Source organism: Tursiops truncatus, chromosome 11 (assembly GCF_011762595.2).
Source record: "Tursiops truncatus isolate mTurTru1 chromosome 11, mTurTru1.mat.Y, whole genome shotgun sequence".
In the NCBI taxonomy this organism is placed as follows: Eukaryota; Metazoa; Chordata; class Mammalia; order Artiodactyla; family Delphinidae; genus Tursiops; species Tursiops truncatus.
In genome coordinates, this window is record NC_047044.1 from 57,579,817 (window position 1) to 57,598,978 (window position 19,162).

General features: G+C 46.7%; 1 protein-coding gene across 1 annotated transcript in view; it reads left to right on the top strand.

The window, feature by feature from the left end:
• Positions 1-19,137, top strand: part of R3HDM2 (R3H domain containing 2) — a 148,630-nt gene extending 129,493 nt beyond the window's left edge. Inside the window, 11 exon segments of the mRNA XM_019952485.3 lie at positions 1,966-2,067; positions 4,516-4,758; positions 5,304-5,430; positions 6,304-6,464; positions 6,932-7,086; positions 8,267-8,367; positions 13,619-13,788; positions 14,788-14,935; positions 16,137-16,234; positions 16,585-16,669; positions 17,572-19,137. Coding sequence (XP_019808044.1) covers positions 1,966-2,067; positions 4,516-4,758; positions 5,304-5,430; positions 6,304-6,464; positions 6,932-7,086; positions 8,267-8,367; positions 13,619-13,788; positions 14,788-14,935; positions 16,137-16,234; positions 16,585-16,669; positions 17,572-17,912 — 1,731 coding nt within the window. The 3' untranslated portion in view covers positions 17,913-19,137.
• The last annotated feature ends 25 nt before the right edge of the window (positions 19,138-19,162 follow it).

The following is a 19,162-nucleotide window of genomic DNA, read 5'->3' on the forward strand; positions in this document are numbered from 1 at the left end:
GTAGACCTCTTGAGAAGGAGTCCGCTGAGCCTCTCCATGGAGTCCAGTCAGGATCAAAGAGCCAGTGATCTAGCCCAGAAGTCACCAGTAGGTGGCAGTCACATCCCTCAGGGCCAGTCTGGCTTCCCTGTGGTTTTTTGAAGTTCCCTAACTGGTGTTTGAGACTCTCTAAGAAGAGAACTGTAGCTGAGAGTAGTGGTAGAATAACTTAAAAATAGCACTGAGACGCCTGCCTTTACCACTACCCTTCCTCAGTTGGGAGAGGCCTAACAGAGGAGCATCCTTTCTTCTCTCTTCACTTTTTACTCAGAACTCACAAATGTGAGGAAGAACAGGCAGAGTTGTTTTACCACTTCCCTGTCCCTAAGGCCTCCCCTTGTCCCCCAGAGAATGTAAGGCCTGAAGTATGGCAGGCCCTCCCCCAAGAAAGAAGTGGATTAGGATAATAGAAAATGGGTCTAAAAGTTACCAGCACAAGTAGCTCAGGCTGAGCAGCTTGGCCAGCAGTTATATTTGGAATGCCACTGGCTTACAGAAAATAGGTGTGCCAGGAGAGCCGAGAGCTTATTTTCAAGGCTGTAGCATTCTCTCTCCCACGTCACACAGTGGATTCTCAGTAACTTTTTCCTAGCCAAGATGACTTACATTTTATTTAATGCAGATATCAGGAGTATTCTCCATCTTGGATGTCTTCTAATTCCTGGACTCTCTGCTTCTGGAACTGTTAGTCCCCTCTGTGAAAGCCTGTCCCAGGAGATATGTGGCAGGAGAGTATTGATACCTTGGTCCCCCACAACTCTTAATACTCTGCTTTGGAAAGAGGAAGGAGAGTTACACAAACAAAAAGATGTTTATGTAATTTTGTTTGACTTCTTCCTTTACCTCCTCCCTACTGCTAGAGTGGAAAGAACATATGTCAGGCAGAACTAGGTTCCCATCCCTGCTCTGCTGCATTAGCTGTGTGATCCTGGGTGTATGATTTAATTTCCCTGAGCCTTACTATCTTAACTGCAGATACAAGTTTTCTTATCTCCCTATAGGATTATTGTGAGGTTGTAATGAGATAATGTATGTAAGTGAGACAATGTATATCAGTGTTATTTCCCCTTCTCTTCATAGCTTCTCCAGAGGCTATGACTGGAGAACCGATGAGGTGATTGAAATAGCTAGAGGGGAAGACGAGAGAGAAAAAAATAACTCCCCATTAGTTGGTTTAGAACACACCATGTTCCTAATAAGCAAGTCCTCCTGCTTGAGGCTAGTGAAGGGACTGAAGGAACAAAAGCTAAAACTAGGCTATTTATATTTTATTCTTAAATCCCTCCATGTTTGCTTATGGGAGCATTTTTCATACTGCCCTCACAGCCTGGAGGAGCATAGAACAATCACTGGAGCAGGAGGAAGTAGGTGTGAACTGGCTTATTTTTCCTTCTCTGCCCTTGGGAGGCTGATGATCCTTGTGAATGAGCACTTCCTTCAGGAAAGCTGTGGTGTGAAATCAGGAGCATGCCTGGGAGAGCCGAGCCAGACCTTGGATGACCCTACAGAAGCGGGAATCCCTTCTCACGTGGGCATTCAGGGAGGGTTATGCGCCCCAGGAATCCTATGCTCAGGAAAAATGCTTGGGGAAAAAGCTGTGTTTGGGATCAGGCGGCAGACCCTGGCTCTGAGATGCTCACAACAGCTGCAGAGTTCTGAGTGGCTAATGGGGCAGAGTGTGCAGTGCGTCTGTACTTATAGGAGAGATTGCTTATTTGTCAGAGATGTGAAAACCATGAGCTGTCCTGGACTTGGTCTCCAGTCTGCTCAGAAGCTTTACTTTTCATGTGAAATTTCTTTTATGATTAACCTTGTTGTTCCTTCCCTTTCCCTCCCCATCTCTGCCCCACCCCCACCCCTGCCTATGCCTCTCCCTGTACCTCCCTTTTCTCTTCCCTTTCCACATGTCTCTCTGCTGGTCCACAGCCAGTCCCGGCTCTGCAGCCCTCTCCACAGCCTGTTCAGTTCTCTCCAGGCTCCTGTCCCCAAGTCCTTCTGCCAGTCTCTCCGCCCCAGCAGTACAACATGGTATAAACTCCATTCCCCCTTTTTGTCTTGTCCATGTGTGGCCTGTGTCTGGGCATGTCTGGGTCAGTCTGTGACAACCGTGCAAAACAGTTGTGCTGTTTAGAGGACCATTGTTAGAAGGTATTTCTTCTTGAGGGGCCAGCACAGGCTGAACTATACTTCATTCTAGTGACCTCATAACAGTACTTTAGGCATCAAAAGATGCCTAAATGTAAGACAGAGAAGAACACTGAATTCCCCTGAGTTTCAGGACAGGGAACAAAATCAGATGTTGGTCTAACCTGGGCTCCTCATCCTCTCTACCATGTGCATCCTTCATCTCATCTGCTCCCAGGACATGTCTGAGGAACCCAGTTTATTCTGTACAGAATGATTCTTTATAGTTTCCTTTAAAAATAAAAACACAGGGACTTCCCTGGTGGCACAGTGGTTAAGAATCCACCTGCCAATGCAGGGAACACAGGTTTGAGCCCTGGTCCGGGAAGGTCCCACATGCCGCAGAGCAATTAAGACCGTGTACCAGAACTACTGAGCCTGTGCTCTAGAGCCTGAGAGCCACAACTACTGAGCTGCGTGCCACAACTACTGAAGCCTTCGTGCCTAGAACCCGTGCTCTGCAACAAGAGAAGCCACTGCAATGAGAAGCCTGCGCACCACAACGAAGAGTAGCCCCCACTCACCACAACTAGAGAAAGCCCGTGCGCAGCAATGAAGACCCAACGCAGCCATAAATAAATAAATTTATTTTTTAAATAGTTGCAGATTTCTCTGGCACGACTGGTAAAAACTTAAAATGTTCCCCTATTTTACTATATTATTTTACATGAAAAATATCCTCTTCTGTTGAATAGCACATGCTGTTCAAATTGTTCGTACCCTGACTACAAATCCTCTGAAGATCTGATTTGTCTCATAGTTGATAACTTCTATCATGGTTATAGGAGCCCTGATTTTTTTTAAATTTTGTGTTAATCACACCTGTCTGCTTTTTTTTACTAGAAACCCCTCTTTCCTCCCATCTCTTGTCTCCATTCTGAAAAGTTCTAGAATATGAACCTCAAAATAGTAACTGCAGTCCAGTCCTCCTGTCATCTATTCCTGCCCACTAAGGTAGCAAAATAGCTAAGATCATATCCCTGAAAAGTGAGTGAAACCACAGGAAAGCATTATCTTTTGTTTCTACTAGTTTCATTTGCAAAAGAACTTCTGCTCTGCCTGTGTATGTATATGTGTATTTTGATTACTGTCCATGGAGCAAAAAAGATGAGGAAGTTAAAAGACTAACCTATCACCATACAAGTGAGGGATGGAACACCCTCACTCTTTCTGCTTAGAGAAGAGGGCTGAGAGAGAAGGCAATTACAGACCAGCCAGTCAGTCTCGCCCTCCAGCTGGCCACTCACCCTGGCCTCCTTGCAGAGGTGAGAATTGGAAGTGGTTTCTGAAGGGCAGGAGAACTCTAGGCAAGTGTCAGAGAACAGGGGTGGAAATGATTGCAAGAGGGAGTAAGGAGATGAACAGCAGGCGTTGGGAGCCCACCAGTCTTTCCACTGCATAGGCAGAGCTGGGGAGCCACATGAACCCACCCATAATCCACGCAAGGTGTTGTCTGGGTCCTTTATTATAAAAACGAGATTTATGACAATGTAGGGGCCCTTTGTATGGTTGGAGGCATGAGGAAGACAGGAAATGGAAAGATTTTGTAGGGTTTTTTCCCTACTAATTTGTCCTGTTTTCTCTATATATAGAAGTTGTGTCATTGCTCCCATCTCCCCAGGACTAATTCTAATAAAGATCATAATCAGAGTGACCATTGTTACCCCATATGTGGTAGGGAGACTGGGTCTGGAGTTGGGCTTCAAACAGCTGTTCAATTCATGACAATTTAAAACACCCTATGAGGGCTTCCCTGATGGCTCAGTGGTTAAGAATCCACCTGCCAATTCAGGGGACACGGGTTCGAGCCCTGGTCCAGGAAGATCCCACATGCCGCGGAGCAACTAAGCCCGTGAGCCACAACTACTGAGCCTGTGAACCACAACTACTGAGCTGCGTGCCACAACTACTGAAGCCCACACACCTAGAGCCCATGGTCTACAACAAGAGAAGCCACTGCAATGAGAAGCCTGCGCACCGCAACAAAGAGTAGCCCCCCTCGCCACAACTAGAGAAGGCCCGCGCGCAGCAACGAAGACGCAACACAGGCAAAAATAAATAAAATAAATAAATTTAAAAAAAAACACTTGTGAAAAAAATAAATAAAACACCATATGACAGAGGCTTAGGGCTAAAAAGCGCCTCCTAGGGCACACATGCAGGAGTGTCCCAAATTGGTGTAAGGAAGGAAGGCTGTAGAGAGGGCTACTATTTCTGTCTGTCTGTGGTAAAGCCAAAGACCTGGGGTTTGATATGACCTCAGTCTTTGGGTCTCCCTCACTCTCTCAACAGACAGATGATCTCAGCAACCCCTTTGGACAAATGAGCCTTAGCCGCCAAGGTTCTACCGAAGCAGCTGACCCATCCTCAGCTCTGTTCCAGCCCCCACTTATCTCCCAGCACCCTCAGCAGACTAGCTTCATCATGGCTTCTACAGGACAGCCCCTCCCTACTTCCAGCTATTCCACCTCTAACCATGCACCACCTACTCAGCAAGTCCTGCCACCCCAGGGCTACATGCAGCCCCCTCAGCAGGTGAGTGGCTTGGATTCCCAGTTTAAATCACTAATTCAGGGACTTCCCTGGTGGTCCAGTGGTTAAGATTCCGTGCTCCCGATGCAGGGGCCCAGGTTCGATCCTTGGTCGGGGAGCTAGGTCCCACATGCTGCACCTACAGCCCCCATGCTGCAACTAAAAGATCCCACATGCCACAACTAAGACCCGGCGCAGCCAAATAAATAAATATTTTTAAAAAAATAAATCACTAATTCAGTTTGTCCAGTATTATAATCCTTCCTTCTTCCTCTAGTTTAGACAAATCAGAGGGGATAACTGTCCCCTACCTACCTCCATTTCCCCACCTTGACTTGAGAATTTTCTTTCTAGTCAGAAGGCCATCTTTCAAATAACACAAGTCCTTCCTGTTTTGTTTCAAACTTGTATACGAATGCTGCAATTGCAGGCCCAAAATAGCTCCGTTTACAGATTTCTGGGAATTAACCGTGATGTATTTAATAGTTTGGGGATGTTGAGGCTGAATTTGAGGGACTTTCTGATACATCTGTTTCCTCTTACCATAGATCCAGGTTTCTTACTATCCCCCTGGACAGTATCCTAACTCCAACCAGCAATATCGACCTCTCTCTCACCCGGTGGCCTACAGCCCCCAACGTGGTCAACAGCTGCCTCAGCCATCCCAGCAACCTGGTAAGAGGAACCGCTGATGTATGAAGGTAGTGAGTAAGGGAAGGGGGGAGACTGGGAAAGAGAATTACCTTCGCTGTTAAAAAAGCAGGGGGGGGTGCTTCCCTGGTGGCGCAGTGGTTGAGAGTCCGCCTGCCGATGCAGGGGACATGGGTTCATGGCCCGGTCTGGGAAGATCCCACATGCCGCGGAGCGGCTGGACCCGTGAGCCATGGCCGCTGAGCCTGCGCGTCCAGAGCCTGCGTGTCCGGAGCCTGCGCTCCGCAATGGGAGAGGCCACAACAGTGAGAGGCCCGCGTACTGCCAAAAAAAAAAACTCATCAAAGAGCAGGAGGGACTTCCGTGGTGGCACAGTGGTTAAGAATCTACCTGCCAATGCAGGGGACACGGGTTCGAGCCCTAGTCTGGGAAGATCCCACATGCCATGGAGCAACTAAGCCCGTGCGCCACAACTACTGAGCCTGCACTCTAGAGCCCATGAGCCACAACTACTGAGCCTGCGTGCCACAACTACTGAAGCCCGTGCACCTAGAGCCCGTGCTCCGCAACAAGAGAAGCCACTGCAGTGAGAAGCCTGCGCACCGCAACAGAGAGTAGCTCCCGCTTGCTGCAACTAGAGAAAGCCCGTGCGCAGCAACAAAGACCCAATGCAGCCAAAAAAAAAAAAAAATAGATAGATTTATTTTTAAAAATAAATAAAGTAAAAAGCAGAGGGTGCAGGGGGCGGGGGCGGCAGGAATGATTAGGGTCCTGAAGAGGAACCCGTGATCTCCAGAAAAAGAAAAAGTAAAATAGAAGGAAAATTACTGAGAGAGTGTGACCTCCTAAACATTGTTGATACTATGCTAATGTCTCCTCTGCTTTGCCCATCCCTAGGTTTACAGCCCATGATGCCTAACCAGCAGCAGGCGGCTTACCAAGGCATGATTGGGGTCCAGCAGCCACAGAACCAGGGCCTGCTCAGCAGCCAGAGGAGCAGCATGGGGGGCCAGATGCAAGGCCTGGTGGTTCAGTACACTCCACTGCCTTCTTACCAAGTGGGTGCATTTTGTACTAGGAAAGATCACCCAGTCCTTGGGATGAGGAAAAGGAGGACAGTTTCCCACATCCTCCAGTCTGACAACTCAAACACTAAAACATTGTTCACTTTACCCCTAGAATTTTTAGGTTTTCTTCCTCTGAGAGAAGGCCCAGAGAGTCTGAGAACAGTCTTTATTTAAATTGTTTGGTTTTTATATAGCCATGCAAACGAGTATATGCCCAGAAAAGTAGGATCTAGAGGAAATTAGGCTCCTTCCTGTACATCACATGCCCATGGGTGAGGTTTGGAGAGGAAGGCAATGGAGGTAGCTCTAAGCATTTCCTTTACTCAGGTAAGGAGAATAGGAGTCTCTAAAGGTAGGGAAGGAGGTTAGAGTGTCCTGGTCTAGTGATGACTAGAGGCTGTTCTTTGGATGAACTCTTTGGGAGTAAGAGTGGTCATTCTCTTCTTGTCTCCACCCAGGTCACAGTGGGTAATGACTCGCAAAATGTGGTCCAGCCGCCTTTCCAGCAACCCATGCTGGTCCCTGCGAGCCAATCTGTGCAAGGGGGCCTCCCAGCAGGGGGCGTACCAGTGTATTACAGCATGATCCCTCCAGCTCAGCAGAACGGTACAAGGTGAGAACTCCCAGAGAGTTGGGGTGCATCTCCCACAGACCTTAGCAACTGTTGCACCATGGTTTTGTTTGCACTGGGAAAGAAAGGCAGGGGTAAAGATCCCAGTGATACCCTAAAGCAGGTAGAACATGAGGGAGTTCATTCTCCTTTTCTCCTTGTCATTTCGATATTTGCGTAAGAATTCATCAGCAGGAAAAATTCCTGCTTCGGAGACAGAGGCTTTATAATTTCCCCCATTTTTTGTTTTTCTAATCAGTGGGATTCAGAACTATGAGATAGAGACAGCTTATTATTTTAAAAAAGCAATTTGGAGTATACATATGTAAATTTCTCTGTGTACCTCTATATCCATGGATGAATCTGAGATAGCCTATTTCTATATGTCTATTTATATATATCTTAGTATAGCTCATAGCTAATAGAATTTTAGAGGTAGAAGTTACCTTAGAAATGTCTAAATATTTAGACATTTCTAAGTGTCTAATAGTCTACTCCCCTTGTTTTATTTTTCTCCCTTCTTTTATAAATGAGGAAATTCCAACTAAGGATGTTAAGAAACTTACCCAAAGTCACAGAAGTAGTTAGTAGAAGCAGAGCTGGGACTAGAACTCAAGTCTGGGCCTACCTCGATGTATTTCTGTATCTCTCTCAGTGTCCACATTTCTGTCTTTTTATGTGTATGTCTCCACGTTGTCTTGAGTTTTGTGAGATTTTTCCCCATTTGTCTTTAGTTGACTATATGTGTTTGCCATTGAGAAAATATCCTAAATCTCCTTAGTTATTTTTGCCCATCTCTCTCTAACACTTTAGCCCTGTGTGTCTGTCTCTGGCATTCTCTTCGTGTTTCTGCTGTGTTTCTCAGAGCGTGTGTGTGTGTGTGTGTGTACGCACATGTGTATGTGTTTGGTGTTTCTACACTGTTGGGAAGAGCATGTGTTACTAACATTCCATCTGTAGCACTGATTAGCAGCTTCCTAATTGAAAGATGATCAAGTACAAATATATATAATTAACTTTGAACTGATGAGTGATTTTAGAAATTGCATGGCAAATTGGTCTGGGAATGGCTTGGAGCTGCCTTGACTTCCCACAGGGGAGGCTCAGGAAGCAACAGCTGTCTGCCAGGAGTTGCGTTCCTCCCTCTACCGCTTTACCACTCTTCTCTTCTCCATCTCCCCAGCCCTTCTGTGGGATTTCTGCAACCTCCTGGCTCTGAGCAGTACCAGATGCCTCAGTCTCCCTCTCCCTGCAGTCCACCACAGATGCCACAGCAGTACTCAGGTAAGAGGATAAAGAATTGAGGGGTCTTGGGCACTGGTGAGAGCAAACACTGCTGAAGGACTTGTGCTTTAGAGCTGGGAAGGACAAAGAGAGTTCAGGGATTGGCTCTGTCCCCAGCTGTGACCCCATCATGAGGGAAGACCAAAGTCCTAGCTGGCTGGTGTTTTCCAGAGGTGCTGAAATTGACCCCTCAAGAGGTGAGGTTGGTTGCCTGATCCCTATCCCTGGGGAGTCACATGTCGATTGAGTTCCTTGTTTTCTCTCCCTCTCCCTCTCCCTCTCCCTCTTTGCTGAATCCAGCACTACACTCACCACTCACATGCCTTTGAAACACAGAGTGCTTACTTCTGTCTGTTGCACTCATTCTTCCTGTAAACAGCTTTTCTTTTCTCTTGGGAGAAAACAAGGAAGGAGGCTGATAAAATGCTTTTAAAATGCTGATAAAATCAGCATTTTATCATAAAATGCTTTTAAAATCATATCTTAGATTTGTTTAGTGGTTTTTCATATGTGCTCGGATATACTGTGTCATTTTCATTCTCACTACAACTTAGTGAAGAGGAAATTTAAGACTCAAAGAGAATAAATGACTTGCCTAAGATCACAGTCCTAGAGCTTGAACTTGGGTCTTTTCACTTTCTATAACCCATGCTACATTCTCAGTAACACATTTTCAACAGGTTTCTGTACTCTGTTCCTCCAGTAGGAAATAAATGGATATCATGTTAAATAGCTAAAGGCCTTCTTTGGAGGGGCCAGTTATCCCAGGTGAATAGACTTATGCCTTGCAGCCTCTCACTATCTGTCTTTGCCAAGAACTCCCCCAATACACCAAGTACAACTGCTCCTGTTTGTTTCCCTTTCACCCAACCCTGACATATCATTACGCTGTAGTTAAGTAGACTTCACGGGTTCTGGAGGGGAGGAGGTTAAGGTAGCCTCCAGCCATCCCCATGCAGCTCTATTGTGGGAATGTCAGGGTTCCCTCTTCTGGTGAGAAGGAGGTATTTTGCCAATTTTTCTCATTTTAGAAATGGAATATTTTTCACATAAGATTTTCTGTACTCTATGTTAGGTGCTCTGGAGTAGATTCCAGAATTAAGCTTGCTTACAAGACATGATTAGTTCTTACCTTCAATGTAATGACTTCTTCCTTTATCCAGACCAACCATGGATCTCTTACAGGATGAGGTTTTAAAATTCACCAACCTTTACTACTCTTCATTACATTATTGGTCTCTCTAGCTGTTTCTCCTAGTGTCCGCCAGGGGCACTTGACCTTGAAATTCCCAGCAGGGTATGGAAATTATAGAAACCAGCTCCAAGAACTGCTGTAGCCTGTGGTGGTGCTTGGCACCTCAGGGCATTTTCTCTCCTGTTTGTTAAAATAAGTGTGTGTGTGTGCATATGGGTATACTTGCATGTGAATTTTTGTATATATCCTTAGTGGTATATCAGTATATCTGTTGGGTCTCCGCAGTTATGTCTCTTCATCTGCAAATACAAGATGAATTAGAAACAAATCAAGTGAGAATAATTTTTCAGTACCTACTCTGGACCTAGTGCTGGGTTAATTAAGTAAACTGAAACAGCTATTGTTCTGAAAGTTGGCAGCACTAGAGATCTGGACTGGGATTGGAAGGAGATAATCTAGGCTTTTCCCAAATTAATAGACAAAACCCTCTCCATCATCTGATTTCCTTGCTGCTTTAGAATTTTCTGTTTTATTTCCTTTCCTTCTGGCTACCCTGATTGACCCTAGGCTTCTGACTGACCCCTTGTACTTTTCCTAGATGATGGGACCCTCCCTTCCACCCACATCATCTAAGAGACCTATTCACCATAGCATCAATCTTAAAAGTCTTCAATCCCTGCTCATGGGAATTTAAGAGGAAGTGGAAGAAAAGAAAAAGTGCTTCTTACACCTTCCTTTCCAGTTTTCCCTTTACTGGAAAGATAGAAGGCTGGCACTCCCCACAAGGGCTGCTATGTCACCTTCAGAGGACAGTCACCCGCCCTTCTCCCATGTAGCAACATGGTCACTTTTCCAAAAATAAAGGTAGGGATTAGGATTGGCTGTTCCTAGAGCAATTGTTCCAGTTTATTAATACAGTTTTGTAGTTGCCCAGTTTACCCCCAGGCCTGGACGTTAATTCCTCCACTATGATATTAGATATAACCATAACCTCAGGAAATACTTTTCTTCCCACTAAAATAGTGACTTGCAGGTCTCTTGAGGTTTTTACAGGGATGCTTGTCTGGGGAAGAGGCACACAGACATGAAATGGCAGTGAAACCTATGCACAGACTCTCAACTCACAGTGACACAGCAGCAGGGCCAGAGTGAGGTACATACAGAAATAGCTTCTCACCTATTTACTGGCTCATTTTGTAGCTGAGGGCTTTCCAAAGCTGAGACTAACTCTTTTCAATCCCCACTCCCTGAAGATAACCCTCTCCCCCACCAAAAAAATGGAAAACTACGAAGATACTGTAGGATTCTGTCCTGTAATTTGGGAAAGATGCCTGTGGGATTTTATTTCTCTGGACATTCCTTTCCATAGATTTGATTTCAGATGGTAAGGAAGAAGCCTTATCAGTTTTCTACCTCAGCGATTTAAAAAAAAAGCAAAAACTAAACAAAAGCAATTCTGCCAGACATAAATGTCATCTGTTTATATTTATGCGGTTTGCTCTGCCCAATCGACCTTTCTGCCCAGGTTTAATGATGCCACTTAAAAAGCCATTCACACGTTCCCTCTCCTTTCAGAGCTTTCAAGCTGAAATTGATTTCCTTATTCAACTCCCTTCTCCCCCTTCCCACTCCAACCCAGGCTCCTTCCCCCAACGTGATTATGTGGAAGCGCTGTCACTGGGCAGTGCTGCGGGGGGTTTTTGTTTTGGGAGATTTGGGGTTTTTTTGGCCACATGCATTAAGTAGCCACAGTTCAGCTGCTAATGGATGCCACCAGCTTCTGGCTTGAGGAAGAGAAGCATAAAAGTCATCTCATCAGCAGAGTAGTGCTCTCTGTCCTCAGCTGAGTGAAGGTACAACACTCCAGGCCAGCCGGAGAGGTCTCAGTGAGGGGAGGAGCTCAGGAATGAGGCTGCAACTAGGAACCCTGCCTTTGCTTTCCTTGCGATCAGAGAAAATAATATGAGGACTTTGTTCTCTTTCCCCCTCCACTTTAGCCCCCTAATAGCTCCTTACAGCTACATGTTGGTATTAGAAAGAACTTCTCCTGCCTTGCTTATGCGCACACCCTACATACTCACACATCCTCTACCTTTTCCTGGCCCAGGGCAATAGGCTCAGGTTATAAGCTGCCTTCCAGAAAAGCTATACATTTGATTATTTTTACGTTGGCCCCCTCAGGTAGCAGTGAGTTGTCTGAATAAGATCAGTTGCAGTTTTGTGGGTAAAGAATATGGGAGCAGGTGCAGCTCTTAGGGTGGGGAAGTACAATGCCCAGAGCAACTATAGTAAAGGGGGAGTTGTTAAATGCATGACACCTCACAACTGTACAATTTTCCTGTGGCCCTTTTACAAGCCATGCTGATGAATACCCTGTCCTCTTTTACAGGGGAAGGGGAGAGGTGAGCCTGTCGAGCCTGTCACTCTGAGTATTTGTGCTGTCTGATTATATGAGCCCTAGAGGATGGGGGTGGGCACAAACTGGGGAATAGGGTACAACAGATGCTGTGTCTACTGAGCTATTCTCTGAGACCTCCCACTGTTTCTTTTCCTTTCCTTTGACCGATGCTACCTGAGAAAAGCAATCACGCTCACTTCCCAGCATGACTGGTGCCCAGGGCAGAGGCTGCAACATCTCCCAGCACAGGAAGCAGTGCGATGGCGGCAGCAGTGGCAGCCCCAGAGCACTGAGCCATGAAGGCAGCAGCATTGCAGCAGGTTTTCAAGCTAGCGACCCTCAGTCCCATTTCTCTACCACCAGACACACACATGAACTCAGCCTGTCCATCCACAGAAATATAGTCTGGAGGGTCAAGGGCAAAGCCTCATGCTGGACAGTCCCCCGTGGGGAAGCAGAGCTCCTGCTCATCTCTCCCAGCAGAAACTGTCTATCAAACTGCTTCTCCGTGACCCCTTACCTTGCTTTTCACCATGAGGAAGAGTCAGGACTTAATGTTCCTCCCATTGAGCCCTTTCCTTCCCCCAGACTGTGAGAGGGTAAGACCATATCTATGGTTGCCTGGGCTAAAACCTCAGGGCTGCATCCAGTCAGTCACCTTGAACCTGTCAGTAAAACCTTCAGAGAGTCTCACCCTCCCACTCCATTTCTGCTGTCACTGCTCTAATTCATAATCACTTTGTTTTGTTTCAGTAGCCTCCTAACTAGTCTTCTGGTCACTAGTCTCTCCCTCCCTTTAGCCATCTTACATTCGGCCACTTGGGTTAGCTCTCTGAAACACAAGTCCTGTTCCCAACACCTACAGGATACAACCCTTACCAGAATGTGCTTCAAACTCTGACACCAGCTATTTGTTTAATGTCTGACTCCCTAATAGACTGTTCATTCCATGGGATAGAGACCAGTCTTTTTTGTTTGTTTGTTTTGTATACCCAGTGCCCAGCATAGGAACTGGCACATAGACAAATGTTCAATAAACATTTGTTGAATAAATGAATAAATGTATCTCATCTCCTGCTACTTCCCCTACATAGCCCCTGTGCCTTAGCACCTTGAATTATTTGTCATTTCCTGAGCATGACATACATCTCTATGCCATTCCCTCTACTTGAAATGTTCCCAGTTCACCCAGCCCTTGCCCAAGAATTATATCCTGCACATTTATCTTCTCCAGAACAACCAGAGATCGCTGACTGATCTGCAGCCATTACCAGAAAAGCCTGCACGTGCCTGCAGCCCTGGCCCAGGCCCCAGACTGGGACCTGTACCATGCCCAGACATTTGAGCAGTCTGACCTGGGAACTTTGACAGAAATGAAGTAGTTTTCTGCCAAGCATACCAAAGTACCCCCCACCAGGTGAAGGCCAGGAGGGCATTGGCATCTTCCACTCAAACTTCCACTGGTTCGAAGTTTCCGCTGGTCTGAGAGAGAGTCAGAGACCAAATCAGCAACTATCTCAGATTCCTGGCAGGACACAGTTTAAGTGACCCTGAAGCCAGTAGGTGGATTTGCTTACTGGCTTTCCCACTTAGGGTTAGCTGACAGGCCTAAAATGTAGTTTGAATGCACAACCAACTGCTTTTTTCCTGCCACCCAGGAGTGTCACCTTCTGGACCAGGTGTGGTGGTCATGCAGCTGAATGTCCCTAATGGACCCCAGCCCCCCCAGAACCCATCCATGGTCCAGTGGAGTCACTGTAAATATTACAGCATGGACCAGCGGGGGCAGAAACCTGGAGACCTGTACAGTCCTGACAGTAGCCCCCAGGTGAGTCCCTGCAACCCAGCTTTGTCTTAGCAGGGAGGTAACCAGATTCTTCTCAGGAAGTAATCTTTGCCATTGACTGAGCAACCTCTGTTACTTATCTTTCCCTGGGCACTTTTTGGGAAGAAACACAAGAAATAGAGGAGAGCATCTTCTTTCAAGGAACCTAAGATTTAAGGTAGCAGATGGGACACATGCTTGAAAATGCTAAGGGAATACTTAAAACAGTATGTCAAAAAGTGGATGTTAAAATAATACAAACTGGGCTTCCCTGGTGGCGCAGTGGTTAAGAATCCGCCTGCCAGTGCAGGGGACACGGGTTCGAGCCCTGGTCCAGGAAGATCCCACATGCCACGGAGCAACTAAGCCTGTGCGCCACAAGTACTGAGCCTGCGCTCTAGAGCCGTGAGCCACAACTACGGAGCACATGTGCCACAACTCCTGAAGCCTACGCGCCTAGAGCCCCCGCCATGAGAAGCCTGCGCACCGCAATGAAGAGTAGCCCCTGCTCGCTGCAACTAGAGAAAGCCCCCGCGCAGCAGTGAAGACCCAACGCAGCCAAAAATAAAATAAATTTTAAAATAATAATAACACAAACTAGGGACTAGGGCTAGTTTGAAGGAGCAGTCTGACTTTGACAGAGTTCAGCAAGAGAAGTTTCCTGAGAGAGGTGACTTTTTTTGTTGTTTTGAGAGAGGTGACTTTGTTTTTTGTTTTTTGTGGTACGCGGGCCTCTCACTGTTGTGGCTTCTCCCGTTGTGGAGCACAGGCTCCGGACGCGCAGGCTCAGCGGCCATGGCTCACGGGCCTGGCTGCTCCGCGGCATGTGGGATCTTCCCAGACCGGGGCACAAACCCGTGTCCCCTGCATCAGCAGGTGGACTCTCAACCACTGCGCCACCAGGGAAGCCCATGAGAGAGGTGACTTTTAAGCCAAGCCACAGGAATATCCAGAGGGTAATGTTTGGGGTATGTATGATGTGTACTCCTCTCTCTCCCACAGGCCAACACACAAATGAGCAGCAGCCCTGTCACATCTCCTACTCAGTCTCCAGCACCCTCTCCTGTCACCAGCCTCAGCAACGTCTGCACAGGACTCAGTCCCCTTCCTGTCCTCACACAGTTCCCCCGTCCTGGGGGTCCAGCACAGGGTAAGGGGTTAGATAAGGGCTGGTTGCTGTCAAATTCACCATTCGCATCCCATTCCCAAGTGGGGAGATTGAGAGGGCAGCAACAGGCAGGGAAGCGGTGTGGCTGGTCATCCAACTCTGGCCCTGTTCAGGCCAAAGACACCTGCCCCTCTTTAGTGCTGCCCATAGTTAATTTACTCTAGATCTCCGTTAGATTTTTAGTATTTACTTCCAAGTCCCTGGTGACTATGAGCCAGGGAAAAGAAGTTCACTGAACTTTCTAATGAACAACCAAGAGTTTAATCCATCAGTACTGAGTCTGAGGGTTGGGAATATGGGGTGGTGTCAGAAACGGTATTTGTCAAAAACGTTATGGTTTTAGAAGAGGGAATACTGAATTTGAGTTAAAAGACTTGGGTTCAAATTCTAGTTCTACAACTAACTAGCTTTGTGATGTTGAACATGTTACTTAAACTTAAAATGGGACCTCAGTTTCCTAATATATAAAATGAGGTTAATCACACATAAGATGGAAATAATCTTATCTGCTTTCTGCCGTGGCTATCAAAAGCAGTATAAAAATAACATGAAAATATGGTTTAAAACTTCAGAGTGCTCTGAAATATAGTATTTATCACCAATAATAGGTAACACATGGTACTTAATATGTATCAAGCATTGCTATAAGTGCTTTACTTATAAGTACTTTACTTTATAGGTGCTATAAGTGTCTTATAGTCATTTAACCTCAGCAGTGCTAATGAGAGGAAAACATACCCAACATCCCATTTTCAGTAACAGAGCCAGGATTTGAACCTAGGCAGTCCGGCTGTAAGTCTGTGTTCTTCTCCACTGCATTGTATTGCCTCTCATGTGAGTCAGAAACTTGAGCCCTGGGTTTAAGGTGAGAAGAAACTATATGAGAAATAAAAGACAGTCATAAGGGTCTGTAGGTTTCCTCCGGGGCCTTTTGTCTTCAATGGACAGAGCCCTTCTTCAAAGGTGAAGGAACCTAATAACTCCTTTTGTCTGAGCTACAGCTGAAAGCCAAGGGGTTTAGGAAGAGAGACAACTCTTAAATCAGTGACATGGGCACTCCTATCATAGATGAAGTAGGAATAGTATGCATTGTTGCTGTCCATCTCCAAAGCCCCATGAAGTCTCATAAAAGTCATACCATGTAGTTCAAACTCCCAGAAAACCATCTGCTCTTCCTCCCTAGGTGATGGTCACTACTCCCTCTTGGGCCAGCCATTACAGTACAATCTGTCCATCTGCCCTCCCTTGCTCCATGGCCAGTCAACTTACACGGTGCACCAGGTAAGGGTGTCTCCTATCAGCCTTAGGGCCATCAGAGTCCCCTTCTCATCCAGGCCCCTGCTTCTGAGCCATCCACCTCAACTAGCTGGGTGGACAAGAGAGACAACACAGAGAGAATGGACGAAGTGGGAAGAGCCTTTACCCCACTCTTGTACGCATTCCTCTCACCCCTTCCCCAGTGCCAAGAGGGAGAGGCTCTTTGTTTCTCAGTGGCCACTCTCTGGCCAATCTGACTGCCTGGTGGGATGGGGTTCTCAGGGTTGGGTACTGCTCCTTAATCTCTCAGACAGACTGGGATGTAAGGCAGTCATTGTTTACCTGGAATGAGAGTTATCTTTCGAATGTTGAAGGGACAGAGTGGATTGAAGCATGGAAACCGGAGCAAGAGACAAGCACTCAAATCTGCCTCCACTGACCTAGGGACAACAGACGTTGGTGAGTGACAGGATGCTGAATTCCCAAAAGAAGGTGCTTAACCCCTCCAGCCTTGCATTACCAGCCCAGGATGGTGAGAAAAGCCAGCTTAGGGTAGGGAGTCAAAAGAGGACCTTTTTGTACTCAAAAGCAAGGAGAAGCTGGAGAAGTGAGGTGTCTCAGTCCTCCTTACCAAGCCATTCCAAGTCCTAGGGAAGATGAGGGTGAAAATTTGCAATAACACAATGATGGGGCTTGTTGAGCCTGCTATTAACAGACAACCTTGTGGAAGTGGTCCTGACGCTGATCTAGGATGTCTACCTTTGGTAGTTCTAGACCCAGTTTAGGAGAGGCTTGATAAGAGAATATGGGGGAGTAACTTTCCTCCTGCAGGCCTTCCATACTAGGCATAACAAGATCTCTTGGGGTTTCGCCTACTGGAGCAGTTTGCTAAACAAGGTAAGGAAGGGAAACTGACTTCCCTAGATGATAAGAAAGAGGAATCTACCTGGACCAGCCTCTGGGAAGGGAATGGAACATATTTCAGACTGAGCTATTAACTTTGTGAAATAACATAACCAAAAGCCACACTTCCTTCACAGTAATTGCATCCTGTGAGAGAACTGAGGTATAGGTTTCCAGATCTTAAATCTGGGATTCTGATTCCCAGTCTCCTCTTGCCTACATCTCTAGGCTAGGAGAAGAGAAAGTTTCCTTTGTGTCTCCTAGTTGCCCTGATCAGAGTCTGGATGGTAGGGAGTTGGGTTGATTTGGGGAGGGAGGAAAGGACTAAGTGAGAAAGGCTGGGCTTTTGAGGACATTGTATACAGACTTGGTCAGCTGGATGCTCCTCTGCTGGGCTGCTGGCCAGTCCTTCCTACTCTATACCTCTTACAACCATGTCCTGTCTCCTCCCCTTCCAGTCCTGGGACGGGTGCTGGAGGTGACAGATCTCCCTGAGGGCATCACCCGTACCGAGGCGGACAAACTCTTCACTCAGCTTGCCATGTCTGGCGCCAAGATCCAGTGGCTCAAGGATGCTCAGGGGCTGCCTGGTGGGGGTGTGGGGGACAACGGTGGGACTGCTGAGAATGGCCGCCACTCGGACCTTGCTGCCTTTTACACCATCGTGGCTGTGTTCCCCAGCCCTCTGGCTGCCCAAAATGCCTCCCTTCGCCTCAACAACTCTGTGAGTCGCTTCAAACTTCGAGTGGCCAAAAAGAACTATGACCTGAGGATCCTGGAGCGAGCCAGCTCCCAATAAATGGAGGAGAAGAAGGGACCAGCATGGCAGGGGTGGGGCAGGGTAGAGGGGTCAAGGGGTCCTGTCAGACCACAGACAGAGGCAGAAGGTAAGGTAAGGTCCACAGACAGACACTAAACTGGAGCCTAAGACAGTAGGGATGAAGATGGAAACAGAGACAGACACTCACGCTGGCACTGAACTCTTTCTCACTCCCCTGCCAAGGGTCCCTCTTTTTCCCTGGTTGGCCCCATGTCTGCTTCCCTCTCCTTCCCATCCTCTTCTATGATTTTTTATCTCTTCTCTCACCATGCAATTAATTCTTTCATATTTTTTGGTCAGGTAGAATTGGGAGGGTCCCACACTCCCATGTTCTCCTATTTCCTCACCATCCCAAGCTCCCTTTTCTTTTTTGGTCCTTATGAATATATTTATATGGACAGAATTAAGAAAAATGAAATTGATTTCCCCTTTCTCGCACCCCATCTTATCTCCCCAAACCCCACAGAGTTAAAACTTGGGCCTCCCTCCACCCCCCAGAACACTTGTATATTGTTTGTTTGAGGTTTGTGCTGCAGTAACAGACACAGTATTTAATTGCACATACAGATGTTTGCTGGGTATATTCACTGTAAATTTTATTTAATCTGATTTTTTGTTTGTTGGGGGGTTCTTCGGGGGGGGTTGATTTTGTTTTTAAATATAAAAAGAAAATCTGTCACTGGACATCAGTCCGTTTTCTGTTGCCACCCTGGTATGGGTGGGGTCGGAGGGATTTGATGCGGGCTGGGATGGCTTTCTCTGGCATATGCACACATATCTTCCTAACACTATTCCCTGCATCCTGTCCTACTCCTTACAAATAATTCTGATAAATGGCTGGGTCTGTAATGGGACTCTGCCACTAACTGTGGTGGTTTATCAAGCACATCACTCTCAACTCTGGACCTCTGAGTTCTTACCAGTAAAATAAGAGACTTGGACTGACTAGGCGACCTCCGAGGTTCCTTCCACCCTGTTAATTCTGTGATACACATTTAGGGCCCTGGTAGCTAAGCCAGAGGAGTGTGAGTGACGTCCAAAACTGGGTCGAGATGCTTGCTTCATACCTGTCCATCTCATATTCTGAAAACTCTTCAGGGATGGAGGACTTGGGCCTTTCTTTAATCCCAAAGCCAGAGGATTGGGTTCTACCTGGCAGGAACAGAACCGCATGTTTCTTACAATAAAAGCTACATCAATTGAACTTGCTGTGCCAAGATGTCATACTA